The 18,544-nt window shown below is 43.2% G+C and overlaps 1 protein-coding gene across 2 annotated transcripts in view; it reads left to right on the forward strand.

Moving 5' to 3' along the window:
* Csmd1 (CUB and Sushi multiple domains 1) overlaps window positions 1–18,544 on the forward strand; it is a 1,600,162-nt gene that overhangs the window by 1,553,359 nt on the left and 28,259 nt on the right. For both annotated transcript variants that reach the window (XM_039094737.2, NM_001037327.2), the window contains exons 53-59: window positions 4,571–4,744; window positions 6,003–6,176; window positions 8,534–8,722; window positions 11,125–11,298; window positions 12,292–12,474; window positions 15,765–15,941; window positions 16,480–16,659. In XM_039094737.2, coding sequence (XP_038950665.1) covers window positions 4,571–4,744; window positions 6,003–6,176; window positions 8,534–8,722; window positions 11,125–11,298; window positions 12,292–12,474; window positions 15,765–15,941; window positions 16,480–16,659 — 1,251 coding nt within the window. The remainder of the gene's footprint in view (window positions 1–4,570; window positions 4,745–6,002; window positions 6,177–8,533; window positions 8,723–11,124; window positions 11,299–12,291; window positions 12,475–15,764; window positions 15,942–16,479; window positions 16,660–18,544) is intronic.

Genomic DNA, 18,544 nt, shown 5'->3' on the forward strand with positions numbered 1-18,544 from the left:
AGAACAGAGGGGTTCACTCTGCACCTCCCTGTAAGATGTTCCCTCCTCCACGAGTGCTGTCCTTCGCCCCAGGTAAGATTCTCTGCAGTACCACAGGTGGGGTTCCATGGAATCAGCACAACGTTGATTAATTTACATTTCCAACTCTTCACACTCCTTTCCAAACCCCAGAGATTTATGTTCACCTGTTCCTACCCTGCGCATCCGTCTGGGGACTTGATACCAGGATCTCTGCCAATAAGAAAATCAAAATTCAAAAAGATAAAGTCCCTTATAAAGTGTGCAGTGTTCGCACATGGCCCTCTTGTGATCTGTAGTTTGTTTTTGTGTGATTTAGGATTACCAGCCTTCCAACATGTCTCCAACATGCAATGCCTGTACTCTGTGAGTCTCTGCATGTCTGTCTGTCCATCTAAAGTCAGTCTCTGGGGGATATACCTCATTCTTTACTTTAATCCCAGCCCAAGAGCTGTCTGAGGTGAGGCATCCCCTGGTATGATTATTTGAATGAGAATGTCTACCATAGACTCAGATTTTTGAATATTTGATCCCCATTTGTTGGCACTGGCTGGGAAAGCTTAGAAGGTGTGGCTTTGTTGGAAGAGATGTGTCACTGGAAGTGGGTTTTGAGAGTTTAAAGACTCTTAGCAATCCCAGCGAACTTTCTTTGCTTCCTGGTTTTTGTTCAAGATGAAAGCTCTTATCTGTTTCCCATGCTGTGTCTGTTGCCTATAGCCACATTTCCCTGACATGACAGACTCAAGTCCCTCCAAAAACATAGTAAGCTTTCTTCTGTAAAGTGTCATGTCATTAACACCTTTGTCATGGGATTACATCCCAATAATATTATAAATAATAATTTCTATACATGGTTATACTAGACCACTCAAAGGTACCATAGAAAACAATACAAGTGAGTAGGCACTGGAGGGATGGAACAGCCATCCATCAAAATGGGGAAGCATCTATCTCCATGTGCAAACACATTTCTGAATAGGGCTCTAGATAACCCTCAGGACCAAGTCTCTCATCAATGTGGTGATGAGACCAACAACCTCTTTCTAGGTGCATTTCATTACTGGTCAAACCCAAGACAATGGTAAGGACTTTTAAAAAAGACTCTCACAAACTAAGGACAAACAAAATATTACATTGCAATGTCATCTTAGATTCAAAAGAGGACTCAGAGTGCATTTAATTTCAAGTTTCACCTGAAGGAGATTTTTTTTTCCTCAATTTTGTTTGACATATTATTGTTGGTATTTTGTGTTAAATGCTGAAAATGAAATTGTTGTGGATATTCTGTACATGTGAATAGAGGTATAAGTGAGCAGTTATTTCAAATCATGGGTCACCTGGTATGATGGTCAATATTAACTGTCAACTGCGTACAAACAAGATTCATCAGGGAAAAGAATCTTGGCCTGGGATTGTCTAGATCAGGTTACCCGTGAGCATGTCTACAAAGGATTGTCTTAATTATGTAAAACAATGTGTGAAGACCCAGCCCACTCTGTACAGGATATGACCCACTGTTTTAAGTTTCTGCTACTCAGAATCCCCTACAATGATGAGTTATGAGCTGGAATTCAGAACTAAAATAAACCTCCTCTCCTTTAAGTTGTTTTTTGTCAGGGTGTTGTGGGTTTTTTTGTTTTTTGTCTTTTTGGTTTTTTGGTTTTTTTTCCCCCAGTGACAGAAATGAAACCAGGAAATCTTGTCTATATTTATTCAAGCTAGGAACGTAAATGACCACATCATCCTATAGATTCTTCCTTCTATTTGGTACAGAGCTGAGGTGCAGAGATTTTGAGGTATATCCTCTGTTTTCTTTAAACAGTTAGACTAGTTCCTCAGAGAGTAGGGTAGCCAAATTGAGTGGGAAATACCCTGGGAAATCTTCCTTGCAGATATAGTACACCTTGCTACTTGCCTCCTAAGGGATACATACATGACTGTGTGACTTAAAGGCATATGCCACATCAAGCTATGTGTGAACTAAAAGCTTGGTAGAGACATGTAGAGTTTAAATGAGTTTTCCCAATCAAGGTTGTCTAATGTATGGGGACCAGAAATGCTCACCTGAGGTTTGGGGACTTTGTTAGATGTGCCCTCTTCAGCAAACCATGACGGTTTCCAATGACTTCATCCCAAAGTGACCCCCAAATCTCCTGGAACAATGGTTCTCAGTCTTCCTAACACTATGACCATTTAATACAGTCCCTCGTGATATGGTGATCCCCAGCCATAAAATTATTTTGTTGCTACTCCATAGCCATGGTTTTGCTACTGTTATGAATCATAATGCAAGTATCTGATAAGCAGAATATCTGATATGTGACTCTCAAAGGGTCCCATCATGTCCCACGGGTTGAGAACCACTGACCTAGAATGACAGCCTAGATATAAGTGGCTTATATCTGAATCTCTGAGGGTCTGACTATAATTTTAGTATGGGTGACTAGAATCTAGGTCTTATATCCATTACCTTAGAGGCAGCTACTACCCTTTGTGAAGTTGTGCTGCGGCTCCTATGGTGCTTTCTCTGGTCTTTGTGGCTGGGGTTGGAGCAGTGCCTCCAATGGGTTTCATGAGATCTTGCTGTGCTGATTATAGTGCCTAGGATGACAATGTCCTTCTATTACACCATCAGTGACGGTTTCAGAGACAGATCTGCCAACCACAGGGACATCTAGCTTTACTTGGAAACCCGCTGATGGCAGTAAGTTTTTGAGTATGGGAAGTAATATGCATAGACAAGAACTAACTAGGTCCAGATGGCCAGGAAACCTTCCAAAGGATGGAGCTGGCAATCTAGTGTGCCCTTCCTGATCTCACCCCATCTTAGCTACTTATCTTCTTGCTGAAACAAAATAGCTTATGAAGAAACTGAAAAGACGAAGGATTCATTTTGGCTCACAGTTTGAAAGTAGAGCCCATTACGGGTGGAAAAGCAGGGAGCTTGAGGCAGCTGATCCCATTGTACCTACAGTCAGGAAACAGAGAAAAATGAACGCTGGTTCTCAGCTCACTTTCTCCTTTTAAGCTGTTCTGGGAACCTAGCCTATAAAATCATACCACCCTCATTTAGGATGGGTCTTCCTCCCTCAGTTAACCTCACAAATGCATCCAGGGATTTGTTGCCATGGTGATTGTAAACCCCATCAAACTGATCATTTCTCATTGTACATCCTATTCCATTTGTGCTGTCCCTCACCTCGGAGATGCCACTTCCTGGTCACAAGCTTGGTGATGGAGACAAGGAGAATGCTGTCCCAAGCAGAAATACCAGTTGCTACTCTAATTGCTTCAAAATGGTATCATGAAGCCCAATGGAGCATGACAATGATTGGGTGATATTTTTCTCAGTTCTGATGGTCTCTGGCTGCTCTGCTGGAGAGATTGCAGCCAGATAAAGCTTTGCCTGCCCATATGCATTTACTTAAACCTCCATGTGGATCCTACACAGGGTTTGCACTTGGGAAACTGCTGCTCTTGTCAATCCCAAACCCAGGTTTCTAGAGTAAGCTACGTTCTCCTTTCTTGTTCTATTGAATTAAAATAGAATCCATTCTATATATTGGGAAGATATAAAAGAAGTTGACTATGTGTAACAAAATGAAAGAGAAAGAGAGAAAAAGAGAGACAGAGAGAGGGGAAGGGGAGGGACATGGGGGGAGAGGAGAGGGAAGGGAAGGAGGAGGGAGAAGGGGATGGGGAAGGGAGAATGGGTCATATCTGGGCAGAGTAAACCTGCCTTTCTACTCTCCCTCACCACAGGGCTGCTCTCTGCTTAGTCCCTCCCCCCATGAGTTCAGCAAGACCTGTAGCCATCCATTCCCTCCCACTGTCTCTTACTGGTGTAGAGTTCATGGGCATACTCTCACATCCTTTGGCTTCTTGGAATAGTAGTAAGGTTGCTTCTCCAGAGATCCTATCACCATCAACATGACTCTGCCCTGAACTTAGTTATGCATCCTACTGATTATGAGACTTCTTTTGTCTAATAGTTTTCACATGACTCAAATGAACATTTTTTAAACTGGACATGTTTTATGATCTCCTCCCCTTTCTCTAGAATTTCATAAATGATTACATAGACCCATTTCCCAGGTTGTGTATCTTCCTCCTCTTCCTCCTCCTCCTCTTCCTCCTCCTCCACTTCCTCCTCCTCCTCTTCCTCTTCCTCCTCTTCCTCCTCTTCCTCTTCCTGCATGTTGCCAGTAAATTAGGAAGCCCACACCTGCCTTTTCATTTTTATTTAAAAATATAGATCGCACACCAGTAAGAGACTAACAATAAGTAATCAGGGAAAATATAAATTGGGTAAATGGTTATAAATAATTTTATATAAGAAATAAGACTTCTTCACAATTGTTGAGAAAATGTATAAGCATGTAGAAAAGAATAATATAGACTAAAAGTACATATGTCTGTGCACAAATTCTCAGTCAGTTATGCATCCATCTCTGTGACTGACTTGAGAGTGGAGATGAGTGATGTAAATACCACAGGCTCATGCTGGTGCATTCCCTGATGAGTTTTCCACTGTTTCTGTGTCTGTCCTCAGCGGGTCATTGTGGCTCTCCAGACCCCATTGTGAATGGCCATATCAGTGGCGATGGCTTCAGCTACAGGGACACAGTGGTCTACCAATGCAACCCTGGGTTTCGACTCGTAGGCACGTCTGTGAGGATTTGCCTGCAGGACCACAAGTGGTCGGGGCAGACCCCCGTTTGCGTCCGTGAGTAGAGTTTGTGAAACTGCTGCCCTGAAGACCACTTTTCCTCATTTTCCAGTGTAGCTTAATCGTTATTCAAACATGTTTTCCCTTCTGAGTCAATGGGAGGAGTGACCTTTCCCTTTCACTGTCCCACAGAGTACAGCCTACCATGCTAGCTTTTCCTTTCCATCAGACTCTAGCCCTCCATACATTTTCTCATCAATTCACAAAATGGTGTTTTGTGACTGATGTCATTTACTCATATATAGGACACTCAGGATGAGAAATAGTGCTGATTAGAGCAGGGTGTAGTCACTCGCTCATTGTCATATATTGTCTGCTTTTGGGGTCTCATGCAGAATAAAGTGCTTCCCAAGCGGCTTCTTCATTTACTCCAAAAAGATCTTTACATGTCGTGCCTGTAAACCTCTTAAAACCCACGGCTTCTAAGGTGAACACTGCAAGTTTATAGAGGTTCCCCCTCCTCAGTGCAAACTTCCTGTCAAGCCACATCCTCATATAGTCTTCCCTCCCTCATAAATTAAGCAGAGGTGCTGAGGTCTCTGAGTAGTAGCCGTGCAGTCTCCCATAGTTCTCCGGAACTATCAAATCAGAGAGGCAGCTGGAAGGAAGCCGATGCTGGGAAGATAAATGAGGAGGAAAATGGCAGTTTGTGGCCATAGCGTGTTCCTCTGAGAGCAGCTGTGACAGGCCCCGCCTGACTCTGTGTGGTTGCTTCATGGACCCTGACAACCAGGTTAGCTCATCATACCTCAGAAGGTCACAGGATAGGGATCACTAGAAGGGAGATCTTTGGCATGCATACAGTTATTTTTCTAATTCTACGCAATTCACATAATGCTGGAATTGTTGAAGTTGAAAACAAATCACTCAGGGTGACTCCAAACAGAAGCTTCAGGGCATCAGCTGGAGTGCACCAAAATGGAAATGCTCAAAATCCTTGATAAACAGAAGATTTTTAACGTGTCTTTGGCTGCTCTGTTGCCAGGTCAGTTGGTTTGAGTAAACTGCAGCTCTAGTCCTGAGATAAGGGAAACAGGCTCTGCTGGTGGAAGTCACTTCCCACAACTATAACACAGGGCTCTGATTCTACATATTATTCTACCTCTCAGTTCTTCTAAACCAGAACAGCACCCTCGATGTCTCTAGGAAACCCATCCATCCATGCCCTTTTCATGTCTGCGAGTGTGTTCTCAGGGGCCCCAGGTGGGGGTGGTGCCTGTTTAATGTGGGCAGTGATGTAGACCTTTTCCCACAGCCATCACATGTGGACACCCTGGAAACCCTGCCCATGGCCTCACCAACGGCAGCGAGTTCAACCTGAATGACCTTGTGAATTTCACCTGCCATACGGGCTACCTGCTGCAGGGTGCCTCCCGAGCCCAATGTCGGAGCAACGGCCAGTGGAGCAGCCCCTTGCCTATCTGCCGAGGTAGGAGAGGTGTGGGAAGGGAGTATTTTGCCCTAAGGTATACACACACACACACACACACACACACACACATACACACAGGCACACTCACACACTCACAAACACACACACTCACAACTCTCATACACTCACACACGCTGAAACACACACTCATACACTCACACACTCACAAACACACACATTCACAACTCTCACACACACACTCACACACTCACAAACACATACACTCACACACATATATTCACATACATTCACACACTCACACACTCACACACATTCACACACACATACATTCACAACTCTCACACACACACTCACACACTCACAAACACATACACTCACACACATATATTCACATACATTCACACACTCACACACTCACACACATTCACACACACACGCTCACACACTCACAAACACACAGACTCACAACTCTCATATACACACACACTCACATACTCACAAACACACACATTCACAACTCTCACACACACACTCACAGACACTCACAGGCACATACGCACACACATGACCTGAACCATTCTGGGTGCTACTTTTTAAAGTCAGTACATGCTCACAAAGTGTTCTGAGGAACACAGGGTTCCAGACTGTTGTCCATCAGCATAGGTCACACTAAGGGAGTGTCCCGTATAGCACAGGCCCTAAAGACTCCTCAGTCAGCCCAGGGTATGCCATGGGGTGCCCTACTGATCACAGGATCCTCTAATTGTCCTTTGTCTCCTTGGTTCTTTCATCTTGAGTTGGCATTGCCATAGCAAGCCCTGGCCTGGGTACGGCTGTTAGTTCCAGGCTTTGCAAACCATATTTTAGACTCATTCGATTGCCTCTGCCTAGGTCATCCCTGCCAGATTAAAGTTTGGTTTACAACTTGATTATAGAAACAGTGTATGGTGGGCCTTCAAAATAATATCCTCCTCAGATATATAAATATTTATTTATTTAGTTCAAGGAAACCAAAGTTTTTAGTCACAAACTCAAGAGTTTTGGAGCTGGTCCATTATGCTGAAGGGGGTTTCATGAACCCCACCTCAGCCTGGGCTTCCCCCATCCCAACATAGGAACCAAATGCATATAAGAATAGGTCTGCTTCAGCTTCCAGAACTTAGCGTGGGTTCCGTGCATGGCTCTTGTCTGAGCTGGAGATATCTGGAGAGGGTGCTCCGTGGCAGCTGTCCCATTCACTGGCATGGTAGGGGAAGTGTGAGGTAATCAGGTCATTTTCTATTCTGCACCTGAGGATGCCTGCTGCTAATTCCTCCCAAGGTGCCCATGGGCCTTTGGGCTAATGGAGGTCATTCAGTGTAACCAGAGCGTGTCCTGTACTGCTGAGACTGCCTTCCCCGCTCCTCCTGAGGCAAAAGGGTTCCCATCAGAGGTGGCCCAACCTACATTTCCATGAGACGTTGATGGAAAGGCTGCCATCTTCAGTTGCACCCGGGGTGTAAAGACAGGAGCATTCCTTTAGGGGCACACATTAATAATGTGCAGGTGGGTGTGGCCAAATAACAAGTGTGTCCCAGATCTCAAACCCTGTACCTGGACAAAAATATTCAAACCAGCGCCATCTCCATTTCATCATTTTTAGAATGTAAAAAATTAATGAGAAGAATGATTTAGAATTTATGTAGAAGAAGCCTATTTTTAGGAAATAGTAGATGGGCCCTATAACATCAAAATGACTGCAGTAGCCGATCTGATGCTGATGGACCTAATAATAAAGCATCAACACAGACCATAGAGGAGCTGCTACTTCATGAGGAGGCCCCAGGTCAAGCTCTTTCTCCATGAGCTGTCTAAATTGATTTAGAATTTACTTTCTTCTGCACTTTGGCCTAGGATTTTATTTGTTTGCTTCCTTCATAACTTATGGCTTTGGTTTTTTTTTTTTTGTTGTTGTTGTTGTTGTTTTGTTTTTTGTTTTTAATTCATTGCATACCCATTGTACAAGATACTCCTTACACAAGGACATGTTTCCACAACTCTACATTGTATGCTTAGCATATTTCCTCAAGCCCCACCCTTTGAACCACACCTTCTCTTAATTCCTTTTGTCCTCTCGACAGTCTCGTACATATTTTCCTATCATATATGTATACGTGTTTTCATGTACCTGTATGGAATCTAGGGACTACAAATGAGAGGAAACAGAAATTTATCCTCCTGAGATTCATATAATTTGCTTAATGTGACTGTCTGCCAGTGCCCTCCCCCATGCGCGCGCACACACACACACACACACACACACACACACACACACACACACACACGTTGCATGGCTTTATTCTTCATTATGACTGGGGGGAAAAGCTTTATATGTGTTATGTTTCGTTTTCTAGTGGTGAACTGTTCCGATCCTGGATTTGTGGAAAATGCAGTTCGCCACGGGCAACAGAACTTTCCAGAGAGTTTCGAGTATGGGACAAGTGTGATGTATCACTGCAAGAAGGGGTTCTACCTACTGGGCTCTTCTGCCCTGACCTGCATGGCAAGTGGCTTGTGGGACCGCTCCTTACCCAAGTGTCTGGGTGAGTGAGGCTTCTCCTGTGCTGATTGGCCCAGGGCCATAGGAAACACCACCAACATACATGCATTTCCACATAGTCAAGTAAACACTAAGTTTTAGCTCCTTCTCTCTCTCCTATCACTGTTTCTGCCTATCATTATGACGGATCTGTCAGAAAGCACCAAACATAGCTTAAATGAGTATTAGATGGGGAGGAAGGAACCCTTTCCTCTGCTCTGTATGACTGTCTGCCTTCCTGCTTTACACTGTGGTATAGCTTACCTTTTGCCTCCCATGATGTTGGCCGCCTGTCTACCTGCTTTAGCAGCAACACAGGCCTACCCTTCACCTTCTATGATGGTGGCCATGAATTTCAGTGTCTTCATTCCCTAGTCCTACTCGCTGCAGTTCCAGAAGTACCAGCCTAGGCTCTGATGGCCTCACCTAACATCCATGACTGGGAAGGTCAGATTGCCAGAGAGAATGGGCCTGGCTGCCCTGCTCCTTCCACTGAGACCAGCAATGGCCAAGAGTTGTAGACAGCCTTAGACAAACCTCACATAAGCACAGGTGAAGACCTAAATGACCCCACCAAGGCCCCAAAAAATTTGTTGTCTCTTCAATGTAGAAGATGAACAAGGTCTACACATGTCCCCATACTGTGAAGTTGCTTTGTTTGTTTGTTTGTCTTTTTGCTTGAAAACAAAACAAAATCAGAGAGCTCTGTAGCCCAAAACAGAATCATCTTCCAAATCTAATCTGTATATTTAGAAAATATCACTGTCTTAAAGCTTCTTAAGTCAGAAGGAAACAAAGCAGTCCTTAAAATGAAAGTGCCACCTTGGTAATTCACAGGAAAAGAGATGGCACTGGCAGGAGCTTCCACACCACAGAATGGCCTGTACCCCTTTCAGTTGAAGTGGGTATGTATGGGGAAATTTCATGCACCACTACTTCAAGGGAGTTTCCTTCACAAGACCTATGCAGAAACAGCCTTAAATTCTAACGTTGATGCTATGGTTGCCTTGCACAGAGAAAGGGACTGAATGTGCAGGTCTCTCCCAGTTGGTATGTCTGCAACTGGTTTTCCTCAGCTCCATGCTGGAGCATTTTCCAGGGAACTTAGCTTTCTTTGCTCCTTCCCTTTTGCACTATTCTCTCCTGCTCCTGGGAGATTCCCATCAGCCTTTGTACTGATGCCACTGTGCTTTAATCTGCAGACTCAGGGATTTAACAAACTCTGGTCCCTTGACTGTCTGTTCCCACCCCTCATTGTTCCATTCACTGTCCTTACCAACAGGCATGTGGGGAGGAGGTCTCAGAGGAGAACTTCCCCAGCTCCATGGAGGTTAAGCCTCATCTTTGAGCTGCTGTTGTTTTATGCCTTGGATTGTTTTCCTTTTGTTCTCTTATTTCATCCAGAATCGGTCGTTTATCCAACACTTGGTTTGGGGTCTAATTGGCTTCCTTTTAGGATTCCATTTGAACCATGGGTCTGCACTGAATGGATGCTAATGGTACAATGATAATGAGGGCTAATGTGACCCAGAGGAGGGCTATGCCTTCCAGCTCTAGATCCTCATCTCTGGTCCACATCACTCCTGAGTTGCTAGTGCTCAGGAGGAGTTAGTCTTGGATATTAAGTACCTGCCAGCTTCCATTTAGTTTGTCATTCACATGAAGCATTGTAGTGTCTCTGTCCCTGACTGTGTTTGGTAATTCATGAGGAGAAAATGGAGATTGAGTTTTCAGTACTCAGTACTCTATTCATCTGGATCCTTTTGAAGGATGTTTACAGTAGATTGTGAACTTGGGCTGGCTTAGTTTTATGGATGTGAATGAAAATGCTCAGATGATTTTTTTTTAGACTACGTTGGAGGTGAGTCAGTTTTTTATTTGTTATTTTTACTTACAGATTTTAGATCATATTCAACTATAAGCATCCTCACTAGACTGGTTTTCCTAGACAGATGAGCTTAATTAAGTAAATTTAATATAATCTTGTCTCTGAGCAGAGTATATGATTATCGTGTTAACGGATAAAGTAATGAAAACAGTTCTGATGGATTCATATGGCTTTTCGCTTGAAAAAAAAACAAAACAACAAAACACAATCCCCGTTCAGCTCACATGAGATACAGTTAGAGCCAGATAGATGAAGTCAGGCAGCTGGTTTCCTCCTTGAAGGCTGACATGTAAATTCCAATGTTAAGCAAAGCTCTCTACTGTCAAAAAGAAATTTACATTGTCACAACCTTTCATTTCTTCAGTAACTAAATATGGAGGTACCATCTGGAAACAGCCATTTCTTACCAATAGAAGACATAGTTAAGTCCTGCTCCTTATTGGATAATGCTTAGGAATATGTATGGGAACCTTACTATACAAAACATATAGCCTCACTTATTCTAACCTTATCTTCAGCTATATCATGTGGGCATCCTGGGGTCCCCGCTAATGCTGTCCTGACTGGAGAATTGTTTACATTTGGAGCCACAGTTCAGTACTCCTGCAAAGGGGGCCAGATTCTCACAGGCAATAGCACAAGAGTCTGCCAAGAAGACAGTCACTGGAGTGGATCCCTTCCCCATTGTTCAGGTGAGGAACCCTGTGCTCAGACTATCAGACAACTACACGTAAGTTTGAAATGATTCAAAATCCACCACTGTTATAGATGATGCCATCATCTTTGGGCCCCACCACAGTGACCATCAGCATTGACATCTTTACCTCAACCTTTATTCCTTATCTTGTAGATCAATATCATCTTCACCATTACCCCAGGTCCCTGTTACATAGACCACCACTATCCCTATCATCAGTGTCATTAGTGCCTCATAGGACAACATCACATACAGAATCATGCTCACAGGATCACTGGCCCCTACCACCGAGATCACAATCATGTTATCTCCACCACGTTCACTAAGCCATGTCACAGGGGTCTGTATCATCTTCCTCAGCATCTCTGTCATTATCCCCAGTCCCTGCCTTTTGAGTCAACAGCATCACCTGCCCCATCCTCAAATCCCTTGCCATTTCCTTCTGCAGGGGTTTCTGGTTGCCCTGATGGAAACCTTGTTTGCCTTGGTTGAATGTATTATAGGTTTCCGCTCTAGTTCCCACATTTTCACTTCTGGTATCAGTAGCCACCTTCATCCCTTTTATGATATTTCTTTGTGGATGGTCTTTAAGGAAAATGTAACTCTAGATGTAGCTGTGAAGAATGGACATTGATGTCCCTGTATCTCTGACACAGCTGAATCCCACTTCTCTATGGCTGCCCACATCACTGTCCTGGGAAGCTGCTGTGATCATATCTTAGTATTTTACTTCTCCCCAAAGAATCCCATTTCCTCATTAGCCATATTTTTATTTTAATGACAGAGAAACAAAGCCTTCAGTTTCTTCCATGTTAGGAAGTATAACAAAGAAAATGTTTGTTTTGTGTTTTCCCCGGATGCTACAGTACTATGAGAGCATTGCCCATGTTAAAGGCATATTTAAGAAACCCTTGATAGCTTTTGATGTTTTGCATAAAACAACCCCATTTAAACAAGTAAGGCAATTCCTGTGTTTTGTTCTCTGCAGGAAATAGTCCTGGATTTTGTGGTGATCCAGGGACCCCAGCACATGGGTCTCGTCTTGGGGATGAGTTTAAGACAAAGAGTCTTTTGCGATTCTCCTGTGAGATGGGCCACCAGCTGCGGGGTTCTGCAGAGCGCACATGCCTGGTGAATGGGTCCTGGTCAGGAGTCCAGCCTGTGTGTGAGGGTGAGTGATTCAACTATCCCTCGACCCCATCTCCTCCCAAGTCTTCATACCACTCACTCATCCTGAAGTGGCTGGGACCAGTCTGAGGGATCTCTAGATGGTTTTACTACTTGTACATTTGAACCCTTCTTCTAAAAGCTTTAAGAGCATCAGCAAAAGTTATGAGTAAACTCTAGAGATACCCAGACTGTTCCAAGGACCTATCACACTAGTTATTATCATTTGAGGGTTTATCATACAAAAGTGGGTTTCTGATCTAATGCTAGGCTGTGACTGATGCCTTGTTGTATGAATTCTAGAGGTGAAGGAAGTCACCTGAGAGGCCATGAGAAAGAGAAGCAAGTCAATCAGACAGGATCTCTATAGGCTAGGAGTACTTCAGTTTCCACAGGCTCTACTCTGCCAGTGCCATCATGCACAGGACCTACAAAGCAATCTAGGATTCTAATCTGTGTGGCATTTTGGAATGGAAATATCTGACTTCAGTAGGAGGTTGGGATGGTCTAACTGTCAATAGTGGACACCATGAGTTCTTTATAGTAACAGGCCAGTCTACAAAGTCTGCCTTAGGCAAAGATAAACTGAGACGTGTTTGATAACAATGGGCTTAAAGTTCAGAAAAACAGCATCAGAATGTAGACAGATATTCCTTTAACTAGAAGCTATCATTTTAACTAGTAGATTCCCACATAAGCCAACACCTCAAGTTTGGGATCTCAAAAGATTAACCAGGAGTATTTTTATGTGAATAATTTTTTTCTATATAATTTGGAATACTTGAAAAACTCTTATATTATCACCACTGGGGACCGACTCTGCAGAAGTGTTAAGCAAGGCGCCAGGCACCAGTTCCCTAGTCAAGATTATTTCTAACCTGACATAATTGGCTCTTCTTAATCGACTAAACACCTTACATCCCCACGGGAAATGGGAATGAATTGTACAAGGAACTCACAAGTCATGAATGAAAAGAAAGAAAAGCTTTTAAGATGTTCGTAAAGACCAAATGATTTATATACCTTTGATATTTTAATATTACACACCTGTAGTTTTCTATTGTGTTGGCGTGGCTTTGACTGGCAATTGGTCTTTTCCCCACACGCTCATTAGCAAATCCTTTCAAGGCCTCACTCAGGAAGTTGCCTATGTCACATGACTTAAGTTGCATTGGGCAAATCTTTATCATTTTCTCATAATTTTGATAGAATTTAAAGTCAAATAAAACAATAAAAATGTGGTATTGATGGAAGTAACATGAACTATAAGCTGTTTTCTTGTTACCACTAGTAGCCAGAACATGAGACATTCTACATATTACAGCATCCCGGGGGTGTCTTGTCTAATCCCGTTTACAGTAGAATACATTATGTGTAGTTTGAATCCATTGTCTGTATACATTGACTAAGAAGAAAAATGACAGAGCTCAGTACAGCGCAACTGCCATCTAAACTGGCATCGTAGCTGGGCTCTGCTAATATCAAGTAAGAAAAATGTTCATAATTAGTCAAGATATGTCTTGCTGTAAATTAAGTAAAACAAAATGGCATTTTAGCAAAATAAGTTCACGTGAGCAATATCTGAGGCAGAAGATGCACTTTAAACTTTAAACAAATAATAAAATGTGGAAACATGGTGAATTTAGAATACGGTGAAGTCTTACCTTATAATTTACAAAGAAACTTGTTCCTAGTAACTACAAACAGAACCTATTTCCTTTAGGATCACAGCCTCTTCTGTACTGTTATCAATGTCTCTCCAAAACCACAAGCTGAGACTGCCTTCTCTCTGCATCCCACTGGTATGACAGGCAATGGATGCATTTCTTACTATTAAATAGAAAACAAAGAAAAATCTAATTGTTAGTCTTACTTTATAAAATGCGGTATTTAAAGGGAAATGTTTCAATGTTCAGATAGTGTCATTATGGTAAAAACTCATTAACATATATTTGCTTACAAGATAAACTGAGTGACTCTCATCAATTAGTTGATTTATTTGGGCCTGCATAGGTGATTTGGAAAGCTGCACACACAGATTGTTTTAGCAAATATGACCAGGTAGAAATGGCACTATCATCCCTTGTTAGTGTTGTAGGTTCTGGTTTGGATTCATAGGATCACTTTTCTTTTGAGAAAGAGAGAGGGTGGGAGAGGGGGAGACTTTCTATCAGCACAACTACACAGTAGCTATATGACTTTCCAGCTGTTAAACAAATGCATATTGAATGATTATTATTATTGATTACTTATGACTGACATGGGCACAGGCAGAGAAGCCCTGATATGAGTGCTTTGTACTTGTTTTACAAAAAAGAATCAGCTCAACTCGAGCTTATGAGTACATTCTACATGACATAAGAATTGATGGCTTCCATTTTCTATGAGAAACACGTCTTTCTTTGTTCTTAGGACTGTTGAAAGTGGAACAACTAAATACACAAGAATATTTCCAAATACAATGACCACTTTCAGAGAGTTTCATGCTGTAGTCATCTCCTTATGACTACCTAGTAGTTGTTTCATGACTTATTGTCCTCTCTGACACATCATTGTAACAGGGCTCGGGTAAAAATACAGTATCTATTCAATATGACAAGATATGAAACACTGAAACTCTCACTGTGGTTTGTCCCAGCAGAAGGAGGTACTTTCTGCTGCACAATGGCTAAGGTGCACGCACACAGTGAATGAGAGTCCTGCCCAGTTTTACTGAGCATCATTAACTGAAATCTTAGTGCCTATAGGGGACATTAAGATACTTGTGAGAACAACGCCAAATGAAAGCATATGTCAGTCAATGTTTCATCTGTGGGTTGATTTCCTAACACAAAGGAGACTCCATTCCAATAGGTATGGCCATTTACCTTTCTGAGATATTCCCTGCATCCCAAGTGAACTCTCCTGGGGATGTAACATATGGCCTTATTTTTCCAGATTCCCCACAAATAAAGAATGCCATGAAGGAGTGTGTGCTTGAACTCTAATACCATATAATACTTTTTAAAGTTCATGATAATTCTACCTTGCTTAAAAGTATATTCAAGCTTAGAGTAACAAAACTTTGGATTTCCAATGTTCTACATCATATTTTGATCAGAAAGATGTGAAAGTCTAGTTTTAAGTTTTGTGACGAATCACCAATAAACTTGAGGGTCAGGTAAGACAAAGGCTGAATTGATCCCAAATATTCCCACATCCCTATAAGGAACCCCCACCTTCATTAGCCCTATCCCCTGTTTTAAGCCTCAGTCCCAGCTTACTCCCTTGTGGGCTGTCTTTGCTTCCTGACAGCCGTGTCCTGTGGAAACCCTGGCACCCCTACCAATGGGATGATCCTCAGCAGCGATGGAATCCTCTTCTCCAGCTCTGTCATCTATGCCTGCTGGGAAGGCTACAAGACCTCGGGGCTCATGACGCGGCACTGCACAGCGAACGGGACATGGACAGGCACAGCCCCTGACTGTACAAGTCAGTACCTACTCAGTTGGAAGCAGGGGTGGGGGTGCTGGAAACCTACCATTTGAGGGAGACAGTGAAAATCTAAAATCTATTGAATCTTTAAAAAGCATTCAGGATAAAGTATAACCTAAGTTTGATGTGATGCCCTGTTTCCTTAGATGCCTTAAGATCCTGCGTCTTTAATTTACACAACTAAAGTATGGACAGTTAGGCTATGTAATGAAGGAAGAACCATAGAGAAAGGTACAGATTCTCTGACTCTAGACCACCCAGGCTAAAAAGAAATAAGCTGCTTTGTTCTTGTCCATAGCTGTGGGTATATCCTGATCAGGCATGGCCAGGAGTGACAGCCAGTACTACCACCTATCAATATAGCAGTAATTAACAGTTCCAAACACAGTCACTTGGCAGCAGTTCAGTGGAATCTGTGCCCTGTGGCTGGTCCTTTCTTGGTTCCCTGCTGTATCCCAGAAGAGTGCTCACACAGTTTGGTTCCTGTCATGATAATTTTCATCCCTCTGGTTCTTTCCTGCTCTCTACCCTTCAGTCATCAGCTGTGGTGATCCTGGCACACTGCCCAATGGCATCCAGTTTGGGACAGACTTCACTTTCAACAAGACCGTGAGCTATCAGTGCAACCCTGGCTACCTGATGGAGCCCCCAACATCACCCACCATCCGCTGCACCAAAGATGGTACATGGAATCAGACCCGGCCCCTCTGCAAAGGTGTGTGACACCCTTTGTTAGGCATTATGGACAGGTTTAGAAGTCTTTACAGGGTTGGGCTGGATTCACTTTGTGCTTATGAAGCTGTTTCAGCAGCCAGGAATCCCAAGGAATTTCTCTCAACCCTGTTAACATTCACTCACTTAGTTTTTCTGATTGGTTGTTAAAAGTTTTGTAGATTGGGAAAGTGGGTCATGGGCATCTACAGTGAAGGCTCAAGAGAGGTATCCCTGAGTGGAAACAGTAAGGTCCAAGTGACTCATTCAATATGTAGAGCAATGGTTCTCAATCCTAATGTTGCAACCTTTTAATACAGTTCCTCGTCCTGTTTGACCCCTAGCCATGAAATTATTTTCACTGCTACTTCATAAATGTAATTTTTCTACCATTATGAATCATAATGTAAATATGACTCATCTTAAGAAACCCATGTTGAAAGGGTTGTTCGTCCCTCCTTTGAGGTCTCACCCACAGGGTGAGAACCTCTGCTATAGAGGGTGTGTTTGTTCTGAGGGTCAGATGTAAAGAGGGAAGATAGACATACTGAGAAGGCTTAGGAGGGCTATGCTCAGGGAATAAGCAGGCTCAAGCTGGCTCAAACTGGATGGGATGGGATTGGTTGATGTAGTCACAGGGAAGTTAGGCTGGGAGAGTCCTGTGAACACCAGGGATCTTCATAGTCAGCACTTCCCATAATCAGAAGATGACGCATCCCAGTCACTGAGCTCTCCTGTTTATTGACCCAGAATGGAACAAAGAGGGGAAAAGGCCAATGCTGGGAAGCTATGGTGGCCATACGTAAACATGTGGCATTTTCCTCATCTGACAGAAGCAAATGCATAGTAATGGGAACTGGGGCCCTGAGACTCTGGAAAGGCAATGTCATCTGGGTCTCTGAGGGACTTATGGACTTCTGGATTTACTGAGTGGCTTCCTGTGTCCTTGGTGCTCATTATTCTTGTTTCCTCCCCCTCTGACAGGACATGCTATTGGGTTGCCTTGGTTCTCCCCGACCTGTCTAAGTGTTTCATAGTCTCTTTTATTTCACCAGTGACTCAGCATCGCGTTGGCTTTGTAACCGCAGCACCAATGAATGTGTAATGACAGACACTCTAGCTGAATTGGACAGGTTCAGGTCAAGGGTTCACAGTGGGAATTGCTGATCCCACACTCTGGCTGATTCTCCTGACTGTGTCCCTTTAAGCAAAACCTGCCAACTCCTGGTCAGCACCAGGATCCTTCTCGATAGCCCCCACTTCCTATTCCAACTCTTCCTGGCCTTTTCTTCACTAGTCAAGCACTGTTCTATGTTGAGTCAAAGTGTTCATCCTATTTCCACTTAGACCTTTCCTGGGATGGTCCTGGTGCACAAACACACGTTCCCCCAATCAGCCCTGACAAGTTCTCAAGAAGCACTTACTGAGCAAATGACTAAATGGGCAGAAGGTTGAATGTCAGTGCTACAGCCCACTTCCACCTGCTCTGTTTATGTCCTAACGACTGTGTATCCCACATGAACTTCCTCCATGAGCTGACATGCATGAGCATAAACACTTGCAAGTGTATCCCCCATTTCTGCCTTCTGCCACATAACATGCCCTTGTTTCCCACTCCAGGAGGCTCTCATCCTCAGCGTGGATTTTCACAGGTTGCCTGGAGAGCATTCCCATTTTATAGTAATTGCTGTAGTGGGGGGAGGGTGGTGGCTCTAAGTCATCACCACAAAATGACCCAGTGTCCCTGTTGTGCCTTTCCTTTATCTCAGGAAGTAAACACACTGAGCTCTGAAACTCTAATAAAACTCCAACAAGAGTCATTCCGCAGAAACACGTTTAACCATCTATGAATTAGCTTTTCAAAAGTTATTCATCATGTCTGGTGAAAT

This window comes from Rattus norvegicus, chromosome 16 (assembly GCF_036323735.1).
Source record: "Rattus norvegicus strain BN/NHsdMcwi chromosome 16, GRCr8, whole genome shotgun sequence".
In the NCBI taxonomy this organism is placed as follows: Eukaryota; Metazoa; Chordata; class Mammalia; order Rodentia; family Muridae; genus Rattus; species Rattus norvegicus.